Below are 17,593 nucleotides of genomic sequence, written 5' to 3'. Positions count from 1 at the left end.
GCTTTTAAAGTGTGTATTAATGTTTCAATTTCAATTCAAATTTCCAAACAGTCACTAAATTGGCATATAACTAGTTCACAAAACTGGGGGGGGAGGTGGTTGGGAACATTCAGGGGGGTGTAGGGAAATCACTGGTGGGGAGGCTCCGGGCGATGGCTCGGGGCGGCCCCCAGCCGGCTCAGCCGGGCGCGGATGGGCAGGGCCCTGGCAGGCGTGGGGAAGCCGCTCCCTGGCCGCAGCCCCCAGCGGCGCCTCTGCCCCCCGCGGCAGGGGGGAGCCGGCTGCCGCGCCTGATTGGGTGGCTCCCCGCGCAGGCGCCGGGGGAGGGAAGCCAGGCCGGGGGCTTCGCCCGGGAAACGGGAGTGTTTACAGCCGCCTGCCCGGAGCGGCCCAGCAACGGCCAGGGCTCCGCCGCCGCCGCCATGCCCGTGCGCTTCAAGGTGAGGGCGGCCGCCAGCCCGGCTCCCCTGGGGGCTGCCTCCGGACTTGACCTGCCTTAGTCTCCGGCCTGGTCTCCCCGTCCCGCCTTGCGGGCTGGGCACCGGCGCTGTGCGAACCAAGCGGGCACAGGGCGGGTGATGAGCTGCGTGGAGTGGGGTCAGGGTCGGTACAGGACCTGTGTGGGCACTGGACTGGCACAGGATGGGGGGATGGTGCAGGACCTGTGTGGGCACTGGGCTGGTACAGGAAAGAGGGATGGTGCAGGACCTGTGTGGACACTGGACTCGCACAGGATGGGGGATGGTACAGGACCTGTGTGGGCACTGGACTGGCACAGGATGGGGGGATGGTGCAGGATCTGTGCTGCCACTGGACTGTCATAGGATTGTTTGTGTGGGCACTGGGGTACTGAGCTAGAGTACAGGATGGGGGTTGTGTCCTGGTACAGGACCTTTGTGGCACCAGGCTAGCACAAGATGGGGGTGACTTGTGGATGCTCATCCAGTAGCGGGTCTCTTAACAGAGACAAACTAACTGAGATGTAGCACCCCGCTCTTATTTATGTAGTGCAAGAGGTGTACGAGGTGTTCGGCAGAATATGTAGAAAAATAAGGTTCTTGCTCCAAAGAAGATTGATTCAGACAAATATGATCCAAGGAACAAGTTTGAGATGAACTGGAACCATGGTATTTATTTTTAAAAACGTAGTTAAAACTTAAAATAGTATGCAGATTCTAGGTGGTATCCTTGACATGTGAAATGGTTCTGTATTTGCACTGTTTCTGACATTACTGTCAGAAAACAGAACAAAAACTTTTTGCTTACTTTGATCAAGATTGTTTTAGAAGCAGAGTTACCTACCTGCTTATCTGACCAATTATGCTTTACAATGTGCCTGTGGATATTTAAAAGTGCTGGGAGATCTGTTGCTGTTGGAAGCTAGGTGAAAAAATGGCACTACTCACAATGTATGTCCATTTGCTGTAGGGATTGAGTGAATATACGAGGAACTTCAAATGGAAAAAGTCAGATCTGTCAGAGTTTTGTAACCCTTCACGACAGCAAAAATCCTCAAGGGCTGGACTTCGATCTGATCAACTAGGTAAGCTATTAGAAATAACTGCCATAACTCATACATCATCTTCGCACAGAGCCCAAGTTTTGCAAAGGGGGGTGAACTTCTAGTTCACATTATTTATCTAAAGCCAGAAATGTACATGTCATTTAATGGTGTATGTCAGTTAGCACAAGATAGGTTGTATTGCAGGGGTACAGGGTGGAGGTAGTAAAGCAAATTAGTTATAGTGAAATAATTAGGCAGTATTGCTCTTTGCATGAAAGAAGACAGAGGCAGGAATGAGTAGGAAAAGTTTGAACTAGTATATAGGCATAAGAGATTAATGAAGGGGTATAGATATGAAATAGTCTGCAGAGTGTACATATTAGAGTAAGATTGGTTGCCTTGTTTGAGCTCGACATTTAAGCATTTATAAGAGCCACCTACTGGTAGTAAAATTGGTCATCAATGTAAGCACCAGGCAATTTGATAGGATAATTACTTGTCTTGCCAAAGCTACCTTCCACCTCATCACCTTCTGCTCTCAGGGTATGTCTACACTACCTGTCGGATCGGCGGGCAGCGATCGATCCAGCGGGGGTCGATTTATCGCGTCTAGTCTAGTCTAGAGTGCTCTCCTGTTGACTCCTGTACTCCACCACGAGAGGCGCAGGCGGAGTCGACGGGGGAGCTTTGAATGAATTTAGCAGTGTTGATTTTTAAGTTAAACAGCTCCCCCCACCTCCTTTGGAAAGTCCTCAGATGGAGTTTTGCAGGTACCATTTAGAAATCACCTGGCCATCAGAGTTTTCTCTGTGTGTGTGTGTGTCCCAGGACACAAAATAAGAGGTCGGAACTATGTAATCTCCGCTGGTTCTCTCTGGTCTCTCAAACCAACATGGTCTTCAAGTGGTCAGTGACAGCAAAACTCTCAAAGCAATTCCAAGAAAGCTATGAGCATTCCCTTTGATTTGAATCCAGTATTGCTAACACCAAACATTCAAAAATCAGGTCTTAGCCCCAAAGTCACAGAATTGGCTCACATCTCAATTAAAAAAATTGGATAATTTTTATTTCCTTCTGATTTGAGCCTTCGTAAACTTGTCACATTTTCAAGCTTTTTTCCATAACCGTGAGGGCTAGAAACTTTAAACTAAGATTCTCATCTAATCACATGCCTCTGGGACCTAGGGATTTAAGCTAAACATCAAATATCACAAGACTCAAAATCATGTGGGTTGGCAAAAAAGCCTTTTGTTTTCATAGCTTTTGTTGTGCTAAGGTTATGCCTCCCAGGCCTTTGCTTCCATTTTATGCGCCCACCTCTTTTTCTGGTCACATTTAATCACACACATCCCTGGAACACTATTCACAGACACAGATTGGTGTCTCCACAGACTTCTAGTATTTGGCTCACTTTTGGCTCTTTCTGTTGAAATGCATACTTAATAGTTTCTCTTAACAGATTGTGGCAATTTAGGAATTACTCATAACAGCTACCCAAACAAACAGATAGGTCTGCTTGAGTGCTGAACATTTCTTTCTGCCATATTCCCAGTGTTCCTTCAAAGGTTACATTACTACTAATGGAATTTATATTCTTTGTAGCCCAAACATTCTATGCATCTGACATTTTATATGCTACCTTCTGCCTGAAAAACAGTTTATTCTCTTTCCAGCTGCACCCTAGTTCCCCATAGATTAGTTTATATACTCTGCAACTATTTATCTCAGCCAAATAGAGTCCTTTGTTAGTTGTTTAACACTCTCCAGCAGGATTCTGTTGTCACACTTTATTTAACTACTATATGTTTAACCACCCATTTTCCTCTTAAAATGACATAGTAATTTTGTTCTTTTTATCTTACATAAGTCAGCTATTTTTTATTGTTTAAAACCATCTTAGATAATCAGTGTCTCTTTTTCTTGTAAATATGAAAAGATGTTTCCTAAGCTTTAAAAATATTGTGTAATGTATTAAAGATGTTAAGATATTTTAAAAGCTACTCTAGAAGATTTTGTTTTTTAAAAGAAGGAATCTGTGCAGGTGTCTGTGCAGAATGTTATTACGCATATGGTAACAGGTCACTGCTCTCCAGTTACTGTAAGGTGAACATCTATTCAGCAATGCACCTATTCAACATGCATAAGTAGTTTAGGAAGTTCCATACCACGCTTGGCCAGTGCAGGTTGATGATTTGATAATTTTAGTCAAATTAATCTTCTTAGTGGCTGCGGGTTAAATTTCTGCCCTCAGCTATGCTCACTGACTCCCATTGACTACACTGGAAGTTGCAAAAGAGGTAGAATTTGGCTTGATCGTGTGACAGGCTAAGCACACACATCTCGCACTGACTCGGCTGGGAATTAAAGGCACTCAGCATGTATGTAAGAGCTCAACATTTCACAGGCCCATAGTAAACTGTCTTTGCTCAAAGATATACAAAATTTATTAAAAATCAGTCTAGTGTTATATATTCAGATTCTCATCCCAGTATGTTAACATTCTGATCTTGTGTTCCAGTGTCTTTAAATCCTAATAGACGTATTTTATTGTGCTCAAGTTTAATGCATGTTTTGTAGGAATCACAAGAGAGCCAAACTTCATTTCCAAGAGAAGGGTGCCCTACTTCAACCCACAGATTTCAAAGTCCTTTGAATGGAGAGGGGACAGCGATTTGGAGGGATATTTGGATGACGCACCAGAAGTTGAAGGCATTGGGCCTGCAGAGTCACACACAGATAACCACAGTAACGACAGAAATCTGGAAAACATTGAAACACCTGATGCACCCAGGCTTCCTAAAAAAATTCGGTCCCACTCTGCAGATTCTAGAATTGAATCAGCCATCACCCTTGCAGAAAACAGTAGGAAGAAGTTGTCACCCCCAACTCCAATGAACCAAAAAGCAGTATTTGTACCTCCAAAAAAGCACTTAGAAAAAATGGATAATAGGGTAGGGATCATTAGAAAACCTTTTCCCCTTTCTTATAGTCTATGGTTGAAGTTAATAATGTGACTGTTATAGTAAATTAAATACAGTTAAGCAAGCTTTCATGCTTAAAACTATTTCTTATTTTTGTTATAACTTTGTCTCTATGCAACTCTGTATTTTGATGTTAATCTATGTTAAGACCCCATTATGTTGGAAGAACTGTTTGTTAGGACCAGATTCTGATTCCACTTAAGTCCATGGGAGTTTTACCATTTATTTCAAGTGAACTAGAATTTAGTCCATAATTTGTAGTCTTCAAAGATGTTGTTGAGAATGAGATAGCATATCTTTCATTGAGTTACTTGGCCTGATCTAAGGATGTGGATTATAACAGTTTAGTTAAAAGAAAATTGCAGCAACAGAAAGTAGAGGAGAACAATAAATGGAGATTTTTCTGATTCATTGTTTTATGTTGACAGTTTCACAGAGTCCTGCAAAAGAAATCAGGCATGAATATTTCACCTTCAAATAGTTTCCCCAGAAATTCTGAATATCAAAGGCAGTTTTTATGGAAAACCCCCCCAAAAAACTCTCCAATGCTTGCAGCTGACCAGGTAATTTTAAAGAATCTGAAATATATAATTTAGTTTATCAGTCAAGAAAGTCATTTAATTACCATAATTTCCTTATATTTTGTTGTGGTAGACTGGTATGTTATTTACAGTGCCACTTTTGTTTTCTAATATATAAAAGCACATTAATTCACATATGATCCCTTATAAAAGGATCTGATCCTGCATCCCCCTGTGCAAGCTAAACTCTCATTGCAATTTCATGTACTTCAGTGGGAATTTTGCTTGTGTAGAGTCTGCAGGATCAGTTCAATAATAGGTAGGTGTTGTAATATCACATTGTTTAAATTATGAAAGACTTCGCAGAGAGCTCCTTTTCATTGAGATTCTATTACTAATCTGTATGATGCTCTTCTAATTGGTGCTCATTAAAACTGCTGTTCCATAGCAAAGAACAGGAAGTCTGAAGCAGTAATTTTTTTTTTGCACAGTTTACTCCAAAAACATACAGCGTAAGGGCTCTGATCCTGCAAATGCTTACAAGTGTGCTTAAATTTACTACTGTTTACTACAAATTTGAGATCAATGGGACTACTCAGAATAGTAAAGTTATACACATGTACAGTGTTAGGAGTATCAGGGTTTAAGATTGAATTTTTATCATGAGATTCTAGTGTTATTAAGAAAGTATTGTATCTTGACTTTCTCACCTATATCTATAAACAACCTAATGAAAAGTACATCTGAATATTACAGTAGTAGAGATACCTGATCCTTGAACAGGTGTATTAAGAATACCCAAATTATCTTGACCTCGAGATAATTGGTCTAATCCAAGCTCATATAGCAAAGCTGAGGAAAATTTATCTCTATGGTATATGGCATGTCCTTTAAGTCTCAATAGTCTGTGGGAAGATCAGGTCTGATCAGCTGTAATAGTCAAGCAAATTCTACATCTTAGTTTATAACACAGAATTAATTGCAGAAAAGGGAATGGATCAAATTACTGTGCAATAAGAGCCTTATTTTAAACCATGAAAAAGTCCATCAGTACTTGCTGACAAGCTGTAATGTACGTTTTATCGTGTATTGTTTCAAAAATTTGTGATCTTGAATATAAATCTAAAGGTGAATTGCAAAGATTTGTCAACCACCTTCATCCCCAACCAAAGAAAATATGCTCTTTTTAAAAAAAAATACAGTCACAAATAAGGAAAAGTAGTTGGGTCTAGACTTAGAGATGTCTCTGAATTATATCCATGCTAAGAAATAAACTTAAAAATAATTACTGAAATTAAGTCATTTCCCCATTTATCCTATAAATCTAATAGGTAACTTTTCCACATGCAGTATTTGTTCACCCTTTCCTTTCTGTGTGCATATTGGAGGAGTCACTAAGGTAACTAATTTTGAAAATTTGACCTTAAGATTAGCAAATTAACTTCTTTGTTTTTTAAATTCAAAGGTTATTCACAATACAAGTAAATCCATTCCCCCATTTAAGTCTTCCGCAATTATCCCTGAAACTGAATATGAGAGAAGTTTCAAAGTTTCTCCTCCAGCGATGGGACCAAAACTGAGGTGTGATTTGGAAGAGAGAGAATTTCCTGTATGTGCACCAGTAAATATCTCCCCTGAAAGAAAGGTATATACATCTTTGAATGGTATTTCAGTAGTATAATTTTAGCGTTTTTTTCTGTTTTATAATTATTACATTTGACATTGCAGTCCATTGGGAATGGTTCTGCTCTAAAAAGAGACTCTAAAAATAACATTGTGGGGCTCCATGGATGTGTCTCTGTGATTTCTGTGTCAAGTACGTTCAGTTTACAAGTGAAAAGATTTTTCTTTTTGCTAACTGCCAACCCAAATCCTTAGCTTGGCTCTGAGATTCTTTCCTTTCTGTGTACTGCTGCCAGCAATAAGGATTCTGCCAGCCAACTTATGCCCTACTTGGCACCTGTGCAGTCTCTTGATGCCCAAGAAGGAATAGAATTCAGTTAAATTTCTATTGAGTGTGTTGGTTGTCTAAGTCTAACAGGAGTAAGAAGCAATAATTTTTTTGTAATCACAAAAGTCCAAAGCTATGCATTTGAGCATGTACAAGGAACAAATCCAGTGTGTGTAAAGGTACCAATTTTACAGTCAATTTTCAGACTATAGTTACACTTTAAAAAAAAAAAAAGGGTGCAGGGATTGTAATTTTTATTCAACTGACTTTTTAAATTGATAGCACACCATGTTGTATAGATAGATAGATAGATTCCAGTGTCTAGTTCAAACATTAGGATGTCTTTTGTAAAGCCCAGACTGCAGTCAGCTACCTTTTAGGTCTTACGTACACTAAGTTATTTTGCCAAAGATTTCTTACCATTGCTATTGCCAGTTCAGCTGCACTACCACCAGTGCACTTGAAGTTTAGAGAAGGTGTGGGTTGTTGATGCCAGGTTTGGCACCAATTCATCTTGATTGAGTTGGTTTAGAATACACTATGGTAAAAACACCGGTGGTGACAGGGGCTTTTTTCCCCGGTAGCAGAGCTGAACCAATTATACCAGTAGTGGAAAATGTTTAGAAAAAAAATCTGTGTAGACACAGCTTTCAGGGAACATGATAGTCTTTTTATTAAATTCAGATCCACTGGAACAGTGGTATTCTGTTCGGCTGAAGAACCTTGAAGTATCAGAGGATAGTGACCTCAGTTCCAGAATGCATAAAATCTAACCTACTTTGCACAGTAGTAGGATAAACAAGATTTTTCTAGTATGCTGCTCACTGTTTTACCCCATTTTAAAGCCATACAGAGTAGGCTATGCATTCTTCAGCAATGAGGTATGGATGGGACTCTGTTCAGTCCATCATATTTGTTTCTTGATAAACCAGCTTGAGCCTTCTCTTTTGCTTCTCTAGCAAGTATGAAGAAAGTCTGAAAAGTTTGGGGTTTGGTTTGTTTAAGTTTTCTGTTTATTTTTAAACATTGGAAATACAGGTCATTGTGTACCCTGGAAGGGAACTGGAGAATTAAGTAAAATTATAACATTACAAGAGAAGAGACAGATGAGCAAATGAAGGAGTAAGGAATTTTTAGTTACACTGTCTGAAACATTTTTTATACATATTTATCTTGAATGATGAATATATATTTGGGAGAACAGTGTGTTTCTAAAGATTCATCACACCCGCCCCTTCAATTACAGTGTGCTCTCGCAATATACATCTGAGGGCCTCCAGCAAAACCAGACAACCACATGTGACAAAGCTGAGATTTCAGGTAAAAAACAAGCAGGAAAAATGAAAAATTTGAACAGGGGAAAAACCCTCAAACCTTTTTGTAAATCACAATGAGCAAAAAAGCTGCCCAGTTTTCTAAAAAATTCTAAAATTCTTCTCGGGTCACTTTCAGGGGCTTTCTCACAAAATAATAAAAGAAATACAAAATTTCCCCCCACTTTAATGCAACATCAACAACTTTTTTTTTTTTTTAAATGTCAGAAATGCAAAGTTAAGATTTATATAGCAGTATTAACTTAGCCACCTTGCATAGGTGTAGTGCTATTTTATTCCTGTGGTTTTTTATTAAATGTGTAGTTTTATGTTAAATGTATTCCATAAAGTATATAGGCTGTATGATGTGGCTGAGTGAATGTTGCGGTAGGAACCTGAATATTGGTATTTCCAGGCTTTGAGATTTTTTCAAAATAAACAAGCTTAACGTTGCTTTCTTGTGAGTTTGCATTAAATATATGTATGAGAGCTTGTCTACATGTGCGTTAGTGCGCAACATGCTGGTGTGCACTAACTGGCCCTGTGGACCCTGCTGGCGTACACTAAAAGTTCCCTAGTGTGCACTGAATAGCTGGCTAGCCAGTAGTACTGCAGAAAAGGATTGGGGGTTATAGTGGATATTAAGATGAATATAAGCCAACAACGTGATGCAGTTTCAAAAAAGGCTAATATAATTCTGAGACGTATTAACAGGTGTGTCATATGTAAAAAACAGGACGTAATTGTTCCACATTACTGAGCATTGGTGAGGTCTCAACTGGAGACTGTGTCCAGTTTTGAGCGCCACACTTTAAGAAAGGTGTGGACAAATTGGAGATGGTCCAGAGGAGAGCAATAAAAATGAGAAAAGGTTTAGAAAACCTGACTTGTGAAGAAAGGTTAAAAAAACTGGACATGTTTAGTCTTGAGAAAAGGAGGCCGAGCGGGGACCTGAGAACAGTCATCAAATATATTAAGGGGTGTTATAAAAAGGACTGTGATCAATTGTTCTCCATGTCCACTGAAGGTAGGACACGATGTAATGGGCTTAATTTGCAGCAAGGGATATTTAGGTTAGATATTAGAAAAAACTTTCTAACTATAAGGGTAGTTCTGGAATAGGCTTCCAAGGGAAGCTGTGGAATTTGCATCATTGGAGATTTTTAAAAACAGGTTGGACAAACACCTGTCAGGGATGTCCTCGGGTTACTTGCTCCTGCCTCAGCACTGGGGGCAGGACTTGATGACTTCTTGAGGTCCCTTCCAGCCCTATATTTCTATGATTTTGTCTTTTTAAAATGTTAAAGTAAAAGGCTAGTGTCACATAGAATTTACGTTTGTAGAGTTTGTTTAGTTTGTTAGCTAATATGGTATTCTAAAATTGTCTTTGCCTTAGAATGAAAGGAAAGAAACATTCCTAAAGCCAGCGGGAGATTCACCAAAACAAGGGAAATCGGAAACAGAACAGAAACCACCCAAACAAAAAAATAAGCAACATATTACTCAAAAGCCCCTCTCTTTACATACAAGTCTTGGGTATGTATATATCGGAATACCGAACTTAGGTATTCAGCACCCTAATATTGTGAGGGGTGGTGGGCATTCATCATTTTGACCTTGAAATCAAGTGCATTACCTTAGCATATCTATAACACCTCATATCCACATACCTCTTTTTTTCAACTTCATACCAGCATTGTGATTGTGCTTGCTGTGGATAAACCAAAACACTGCAGCATCCTCCACCAGCTCACTCTGGACCACTGCAGTGCTGGAAACAAACGCAGGAGTTCGGTTAGTTCTCCCAGTCCAGTCCCCTATTGCTGCTGCTTATCTTTCAGTGATTGCTTTAAAAATGTAGACTGCTAACTCAGTCACCTGTCTAGCTGCTCACTTACTGTTTTCATGCTGGCCCTGAGGTTGTTCTCTGCTCTGCCCAGTCCCCGCCACGCCTCAGCATAGGAAGGCACACAAGCTTAACATGAAAACTTTCCTGAACCAGAGTCACCTGAAAAACATGGAGAAAACTGAGTTAGTTAGATGATGCTATGAGTATTGCATACATCTTCCGCCTCTCAGCATTACTTACATTGCCAGGATTGCCTTGGCAGTCCATACCCTTTTTTTGTTTTTTTTTAAAGCAGCAGGTCCTATGCTTCTGAGATCTGAAAAGGAGAAAGAAAACCCCAGAAAATGGACATTAATCAAAAATGTACAATCCACCCCTACCACCTTCATTCTCTAGTAAATCCATGTGCTTCCCCAATGTGCTCCTTCACCCACTTGTCTTTTTTAAGGTTTTACTGGGATGGGGGTGGCTCAGTGTCTTCTGTCCAGGCCTGGACCACTCCTGTCTCTTGACCTTGGAAGATAAGTTTGTTTTGCTACAAACCAAGAAAAAACACAAAGGCAACAGATGCATTTATTCATGGAAAAATAAATGAAAATAAAATGAGATTAAGCTTCTTAATTCTGTGGTCATCAGTGTTTTGGCCTTCAGGCTCAGAGTCACTTTGTCAGTGGCTTTTGAGGGAAGGCTGGTGATCCTCTGTCATGGTATCTGCTGTTATCCTACGGTGGCTATTTGTACAGGACAGAAACATTCAAAGCAGTTACTAGAGCAAACCGAAATTGTGAACAGATGCAAATACTCACAGAAAGAATCTGCATCTGATATGTGTCGATGCTTTGCAATATATACTCCTGAAACGGAATGACTAGTGTAGATGCACTGCAGTGTTGCCTCATGAACTGGTTCAATCACACCATCATAAGTAGAACATAAGGGAGCAAGTTGTGTCAATTTCAGGGAAGGGAAAACAGGACTCAATTTGGCCAAAAGTTAGGAGAGATGTCAACTATGAATTTTTCCTCCATATTAATATATACTGGGTTAATTTTACTTTTAAACTTCTGCCTTTTATAGTCTGTATTCCTGAAGAGGTGTTGGATAAAAGGGTTATTTCAAGTTTGTGCTGAAAATGAAGTTAGTTGTATTTTGGGCCAAGATTAAAAGAGGATGATTGAAGTGCTCAGCACTTTTTTAAGTAGACAGAGCTAATTTCTGTATGTGCTTATATGTATGTATATTTCGCAAGAGGGGAAGTGTGTGAAAACTAATTAATTTTAGTAAGTGCTGAGCACTTTTGAAAATCCCATTACTTTTTTAGGTGCCTAAATATGATTGAGCCTAACTTGAGGCACACATTTTTCAAAGTTTTGGCTTTGGAATTCATCTTTAATTGTCATGCAGCTTTTACCGTGCAAGAGCACTTATAATTATATTTATGTAATTATGAAATTTGTTTTTAAACAGTCTCATAGATGATAAAAAAAATAAACTTTTACTGTTTTTCCCCCCCTCCTCTTAATGTTCTAGGAAGGTGAACACTGAATATAGATCAAAATTTTTGTCCCCAGCTCAATATTTATACAAAGATGGAGCTTGGTCGCGTATCAGGAGAAACATACCAGATCAAGTGAGTATCCATATAAAATTTTCTAAGCATTCTTTTAGGGCCCCAGTGAGCAAGGTGCTGAGGGTCCTCATCTCCCATTGAGGGAATTCAGGATTCACCCCCTTTGTAGAGGGACCAACCCCAAGGTATTCCATTCTATCAAATCCTCGCAATATCCTTGTATGGTCCATGGGGAAGACATTGTGACTCCACAGTGGGACCTTTCTGTCTAGGACATGCTGAGAAGGTAGGTTCCAACTAGCTATGACCAAACCAGAATGGAAATGTAATTGACATGGCCTGTGGGAAAGGCCTCTCGTTCTGAGTTTTTGCAGATTCATTGTCCAGAGAAACTAATGCAGAGGGAGTGAAAAGGAATTGTATTCCCACTCCTTGCTTCACTTGCTATACTAAGCAAGTTTACTTTGCTTTGAGATAAAGATACATTTTGCCTAAATGTGTATATAGTATTGTATAGGGAACTAATTTTGTAGTTTGTTGAGATGTGTCATTGTAAAATTTTAGAACAACTGAACCTTATAATAATTACTGTGAAACCAAACTCATGAGGACCTAAGAGGACTAAAAACAAACAGTATTTTTTACTTTTGGTATGCATTAAACCTCAGCTTAGTACAATTAAAATTTTAGGAATTTCTAAGTTATTGAGCACACTCTGATTGCAAGTGTTATGGAAACCTTTTGCTTTTAAAGTGAAATACCATTTTGTCAGATGACGACTTCCCATGCCTGTAGGATTTGCGATATTGTGGAGGTAACACTCAAAACTCCAAGGAGGGAGTTTGAGACAGCGTGTGGCTGCGAGATAACCCAAACTGGTATGGGGTGGGTGAGGACAAGAAAATAAAATGTTTATCTGCTAGAATCTTTTTTCCTACTACTTTTTAGTCTAGTCATGCAGTACATATCAAAGTCACGGATGAAGATGCTGTTAATGGAGAACTAACTACTTTGTGCCTTATCAGGCAATAGTGATCCTTATTGGGGTCAGGTGGAGAGTTGTAGGAGGTAAACGTGTGTGGCCTTTCATTAGAGAGTAAGAGAAATGAGCAAATTCCCACACTCTAGGACAATAGATCTGTGTTTCCAGTTGAGACTGGCATTCCCAGGAAGATTTTTTGTTTATGGGGAGTCACAGAGAAAGCTAGTTGGAAGTCGCATGGGAATGAAGAGGTTCCATGATGAAGTATTCAAAACAAAACTGGTGGGATTTTTTCCCTACGAGCATACTAACTAAAGGATTTGGGTTGGATGGCTGAAAAAACTAGGACCTTTTAATACTAAAATACTATTAACTAAAATGGAATGTCTGTATTTTACTAATCTCATATTTATATACACACACGCGCACACTCTTCTCTCCACCAGATTCTCTTTTATTTATGACAATATATTTTTATAATGTATACTTCAAAAGTTGTTTAACTTTCCCTTTCATCTTCCTTGACTGGGCTCTGCCATTCAGATTCTGATTTACACTTCACCTGTGAGCATATCAGACTAGCTCTGCATGTAGACATAGAGCAGTATATAGCTTTTAGAGCAGGGGTGCAGCAGCACCCCCTGGCTTGAAGTGGTTTCCATCATATACACAGTTTACAGTTTGGTTCAATGGCTTTCAGCACCCCCACTAGAAAAAGTGTTCCAACACTGCTGTCCGGGAGGGGTGTTCTCATCTTGCTTTGAGGGGTTTAACCATATGGCACTTATTACTGCTACTGTGTCTGACTAATATCCCCACACAATGAAATGCGAATACAATATAACTCTTTCTCTGAAATAGTTTCACTTGGGAGGCTTGCAGTCATTTTAACTATACCTTTTAATTGAAGTAGTAAAGGCTGAAAAGTAAGTTAAAGCTAGGAATTTACCACGCTCCAGGAGAAAAGGTACAAGAAGGGCTAAATTAACTCCTAGAGGAGCTAATTTAAAACAAGTTAAAAACTCTTATGGACCTGATCCTTGCTTCTCCACTAGTTTTTCTTGAGTTAAGGCCCTATGTGACAAATAATAAATAGAACTGAATAAAATATTTCAGATACATTTTCAATTTAAAAGCATTCCACCATTCGAGAAATAGGTTTCTGCAAAACAGTGAGACAAATATAAATCCTTAACTGGAAGAAAAAGTGAAGCTATGATCAGTTAAATAAATAAAACAATCGCCCCCCTCCCTTTCCCCCAAAAAGCCACTAAAAAACAGTGACACAAATGTGCTTTGGCCCTTCACAACTTAGCTCTCTTCTGCCTCGCTGATCTTGTAACTTATCACACTGTCATCCACCACCGTCACTTTGCCAACACTGCTATCTTTTAATGCCCACCCCATCAGTTTCTCCCCTCAACCACCATCCTGCCTTCTCCATGCCATCCCGGATGCATGGGGAAAAGTTCCATGAAAAGATCTACATAACTACTGTCTTAACACTATCAAATCTCTTCTTAAGACTGGCCTCTGCTCTGACATCTACAAAACATTGCTTGCTGATGATCGTAGCTAGATAGGTGATGAGTTGTGACTGTCCCAATTCCCCTTCCTTCATTTTCCAATCTTTTTATTCTTAGTGATTCCTGCCATTCCTCTTTACCTCTACCTCCAATTTAAAAAGTGTAACAAAACTGTGCCAGTCACGCCTGTATTTATTTCCTTGAGTGTTCTATCCCCATTCCAAGTCCTTTGGTCAGATCTACATTCTGAAGGTTTTACCAATATAGCTATATCAGTATTCTGTTCTGGCAATGTGCTCCTAGAGCGGATGCAGAATATAGTGACAAAACTGCATTTTTACTGGTATAGTCATGGCAACTGCACCTGTATTTCCGCAGCAAGGGCACCCACTCAGGCTTCCAGGTCCCCAGTTATTGCCTTTCTGGGTGGAGACCTGCATCTCTCTCCCTCCTGACAGGGGTATTTCCAGCGTACACAGTTCTCTGCCTTCACTGTATTATCCCCAGCACAGACAGTTGCTCAAGGACACATGGTTGCTTTCTCTTCAGAGATGGTTAATTCAGTTATAAGGTACCACACAGCACTTCCTATGCAAGCCTACTTTATTCTTAAGGTAAAAAACATTACAGAGAAAATATATTAAAAATAAAAGAACCTACATGCATGCTAATAAGTTTACCAAGTTCACCCTGAGGGCATGTCTACACTTGCCATTTAAAGCGGAAAAAGTCCCTTTTTTGCACAAAAACCATGGGAGCTCAGAAGTTTCACTGCAAAAAGAAAGCCACCTCCACGAGAGATGTATAGCTCTTAACCTATGATGCTTTTGCGGTGATGTACAAATGAAGACACATTCTTCCTGTTTACACAGCTCTTAGCCTCCGGAGGATATCCCCCAGTACCTAGGTGACCATTCTGACCAGCAGCTCTGCTGCTCTGATGCCAGGTAAACAGACATCCACCCCTCCCCAAGTAAAGTCCCTGGAACTTTGAAACTACCCTTCCTGTTTTCTTGGCAAGTGCTCACTTATCTTGCCAGGTGACAATGCCTGCTCCACAGAGCAAACGATCCTCTGCTTGGAGCAAGGCTGAGCTTCTGGTGTTTATCAGTGTTTGGGGAGAGGAGGCTGTGCAGGGACCCAGGATGCTCCCCCCCCCCTTCCCACGAGACCCATTGTCAAACTGGAGAGAACTACACTGTGGGATAGCTGCCCTAGAGCGCTGCTCAAATCGGGGATAGAAGTGCTGCTAATGCAGGGGTGGGCAAACTACGGCCTGCTGCGCTGCCGGCACCACGTCCCTGCAGCCCCTGGGCAGCAGGGGGGTAGAGGGCTCCATGCGTTGCCCTTGCCTCCAGGCACCGCCCCCCGCAGCTCCCACGGGCTGGGAATGGGGAACCCCGGCCAATGGGAGCTTTGGGGGAGGTACCTGGAGGCGCGGCAAGGGCAGTGCACGTAGAGCCCTCTGCCCCAGGGGCCGCAGCGCTTCCTGGAGCGGTGTGTGGCTGGGGAGAGGGCAGGTGTGCAGGGAGCCTGCCCTGGCCCCGGTGCGCGCCACTGCCACCCCGGAGCCACAACCCCTCCTGTACCCCGCCCCCATCTCCCTGCCCTAAGCCCCCTGCCTGCACCTCATACCCCTCCTGCACCCCAACTCCCTGCCCTGAGCTCCCTGCCGCACGCTGCACCCCTCCTGCACCCCAACCCTCTGCTCTGAGCCCCCTCCTGCACTCCACACCCCTCCTGCACCCCAACCCCCTTCCCTAAGCCCCCTCATACACCTCGCACCTCTCCAATGCCCCAATCCCTTGCCCTGAGCCCCTTCCTGCACACCACACCCCCCTCCCACGCTCCATACTCCCTCCCGCACCCCTGCCCCGGCCCTGCATAGTATTTCCCCACCCAGATGTGGCCCTCGGCCCAAAAAGTTTGCCCACCCCTGTGCTAATGTAAACGCTCTCTGACGCTTGAGGAATTAAGTGAGTACACAAACCAACGCTTTACTTTCACCGGTTCCCTATCAACAGTGAAATTTACAGTGCAAAAACTCTGCAAGTGTAGACATACCCTAACATGGATTCTGGAAGGAGCAGTCCTTTAACCCCTTACCCAAGGGGATTGCTTGTGGCTACAAGTTCATCACAGCTTCAGCTCAGAACAAGCCCTCAGATTTATGAGGCCTCAGTAGATCCAGTCTTTCCAACTCTTCCCAAAGGATAAGGGCCCTCCATGGACCAAGAGTCCTCTCCATTTGCTAGATCAGGAAGAAGGACAGGAGCCAGTTTAAAACCAGGGTGTTTATCCAAAAACCCTTTCTTTGTCTGTTGTTCTGGAGAATCCAGTTTGAATTAGCATATGTACATCTTACCAGAGGGGTTGCCTCAAAGGGCTGATAATGGAGGAAGTACATTAGCATCCCCCTTCCAACTAGTGAAGGAACATATGGTGCCACAATAACACATACACAATTGCATATTTAATACAGTATACCCCAAAGGTACTAACCCTAATTCAAGAAGGTTTAACCTAATTCAAAAAAGTTTCTTAATTCCATAAGATTTATTCAGGATATTGTCAGTTGGCCACATAGCTTATTCAAGCATCTCCTGAGCAAAAGAGCAGTTTTGCTGGTGTACAGTAACTCCTCACTTAAAGTCGTCCCGGTTAACGTTGTTTCGTTGTTACGATGCTGATCAATTAGGGATCATGCTCGTTTAAAGTTGTGCAATGCTCCCTTATAATGTCATTTGGCAGCCACCTGCTTTGTCCACGGCTTGCAGGAAGAGCAGCCCGTTGGAGCTAGCTGGTGGGGGCTTGGAACCAGAGTGGACTGGTAGCCCCTCTATTAGCTCCCAGTTCCCCTAAGTTCCCTGTGCGGCAGCCGGCCAGCAGGATATCAATTGCTGGCAGTTCAGCTGTTCCTCCCCCCACTGCCATGTGCTGCTCCTGCCCTCTGCCTTGGAGCTGCTCCCGGGAGCCTCCTGCTTGCTGTGTGGGGGAACAGGGTGGCTAATATCAGGGTGTCCCCCTCCCCCCTGCTCCTAACCACATTTCCATACAATGGGGGGGACAGGATAGGGCTCAGGATGGAGGAAGTGTGCTGGCAGGAGCTGCTGTCTCAACTTGCTGATCTACTTAAAAAGGCAATCTCCTTAGAGTGGAGTCAATGTACTTAAAGGGACAATGTGCATCTCTTTCTCACACAGGGTGTATGTCCCTGTCTCTGTCTGCCATGCTGTCTCCCCTCCTTCCATTTGTGCTGCCTTGTAGAGTGTGAGGCTACATTAACAACAATGTGTTAACCCTTGAGGGCTCAGCCGAGTTCTAGTTCATCATTTAGCAGTAAGGCATTCCCTGGGAAATATCCCACCCTCTGACTTCACCACCTCAACCAAACTT

General features: G+C 41.9%; 1 protein-coding gene across 1 annotated transcript in view; it reads left to right on the top strand.

Annotated features, from left to right (window-relative positions):
• Positions 1 to 331: 331 nt before the first annotated feature.
• MDM1 (Mdm1 nuclear protein) overlaps positions 332 to 17,593 on the top strand; it is a 32,303-nt gene continuing 15,041 nt past the window's right edge. Inside the window, exons 1-7 of the mRNA XM_024218279.2 lie at positions 332 to 440; positions 1,429 to 1,543; positions 4,082 to 4,455; positions 4,914 to 5,048; positions 6,472 to 6,651; positions 9,667 to 9,806; positions 11,650 to 11,749. Of these exons, the coding sequence (XP_024074047.2) occupies positions 423 to 440; positions 1,429 to 1,543; positions 4,082 to 4,455; positions 4,914 to 5,048; positions 6,472 to 6,651; positions 9,667 to 9,806; positions 11,650 to 11,749 (1,062 nt within the window). The 5' untranslated portion in view covers positions 332 to 422. The remainder of the gene's footprint in view (positions 441 to 1,428; positions 1,544 to 4,081; positions 4,456 to 4,913; positions 5,049 to 6,471; positions 6,652 to 9,666; positions 9,807 to 11,649; positions 11,750 to 17,593) is intronic.

This window comes from Terrapene carolina, unplaced genomic scaffold (genome assembly GCF_002925995.2).
Source record: "Terrapene carolina triunguis isolate 2854851 unplaced genomic scaffold, T_m_triunguis-2.0 Scaffold68, whole genome shotgun sequence".
Taxonomy (NCBI): Eukaryota; Metazoa; Chordata; order Testudines; family Emydidae; genus Terrapene; species Terrapene triunguis.
The sequence above is the reverse complement of the archived record's forward strand: the minus strand, read 5'-3'. Positions and strand labels throughout refer to the sequence as shown.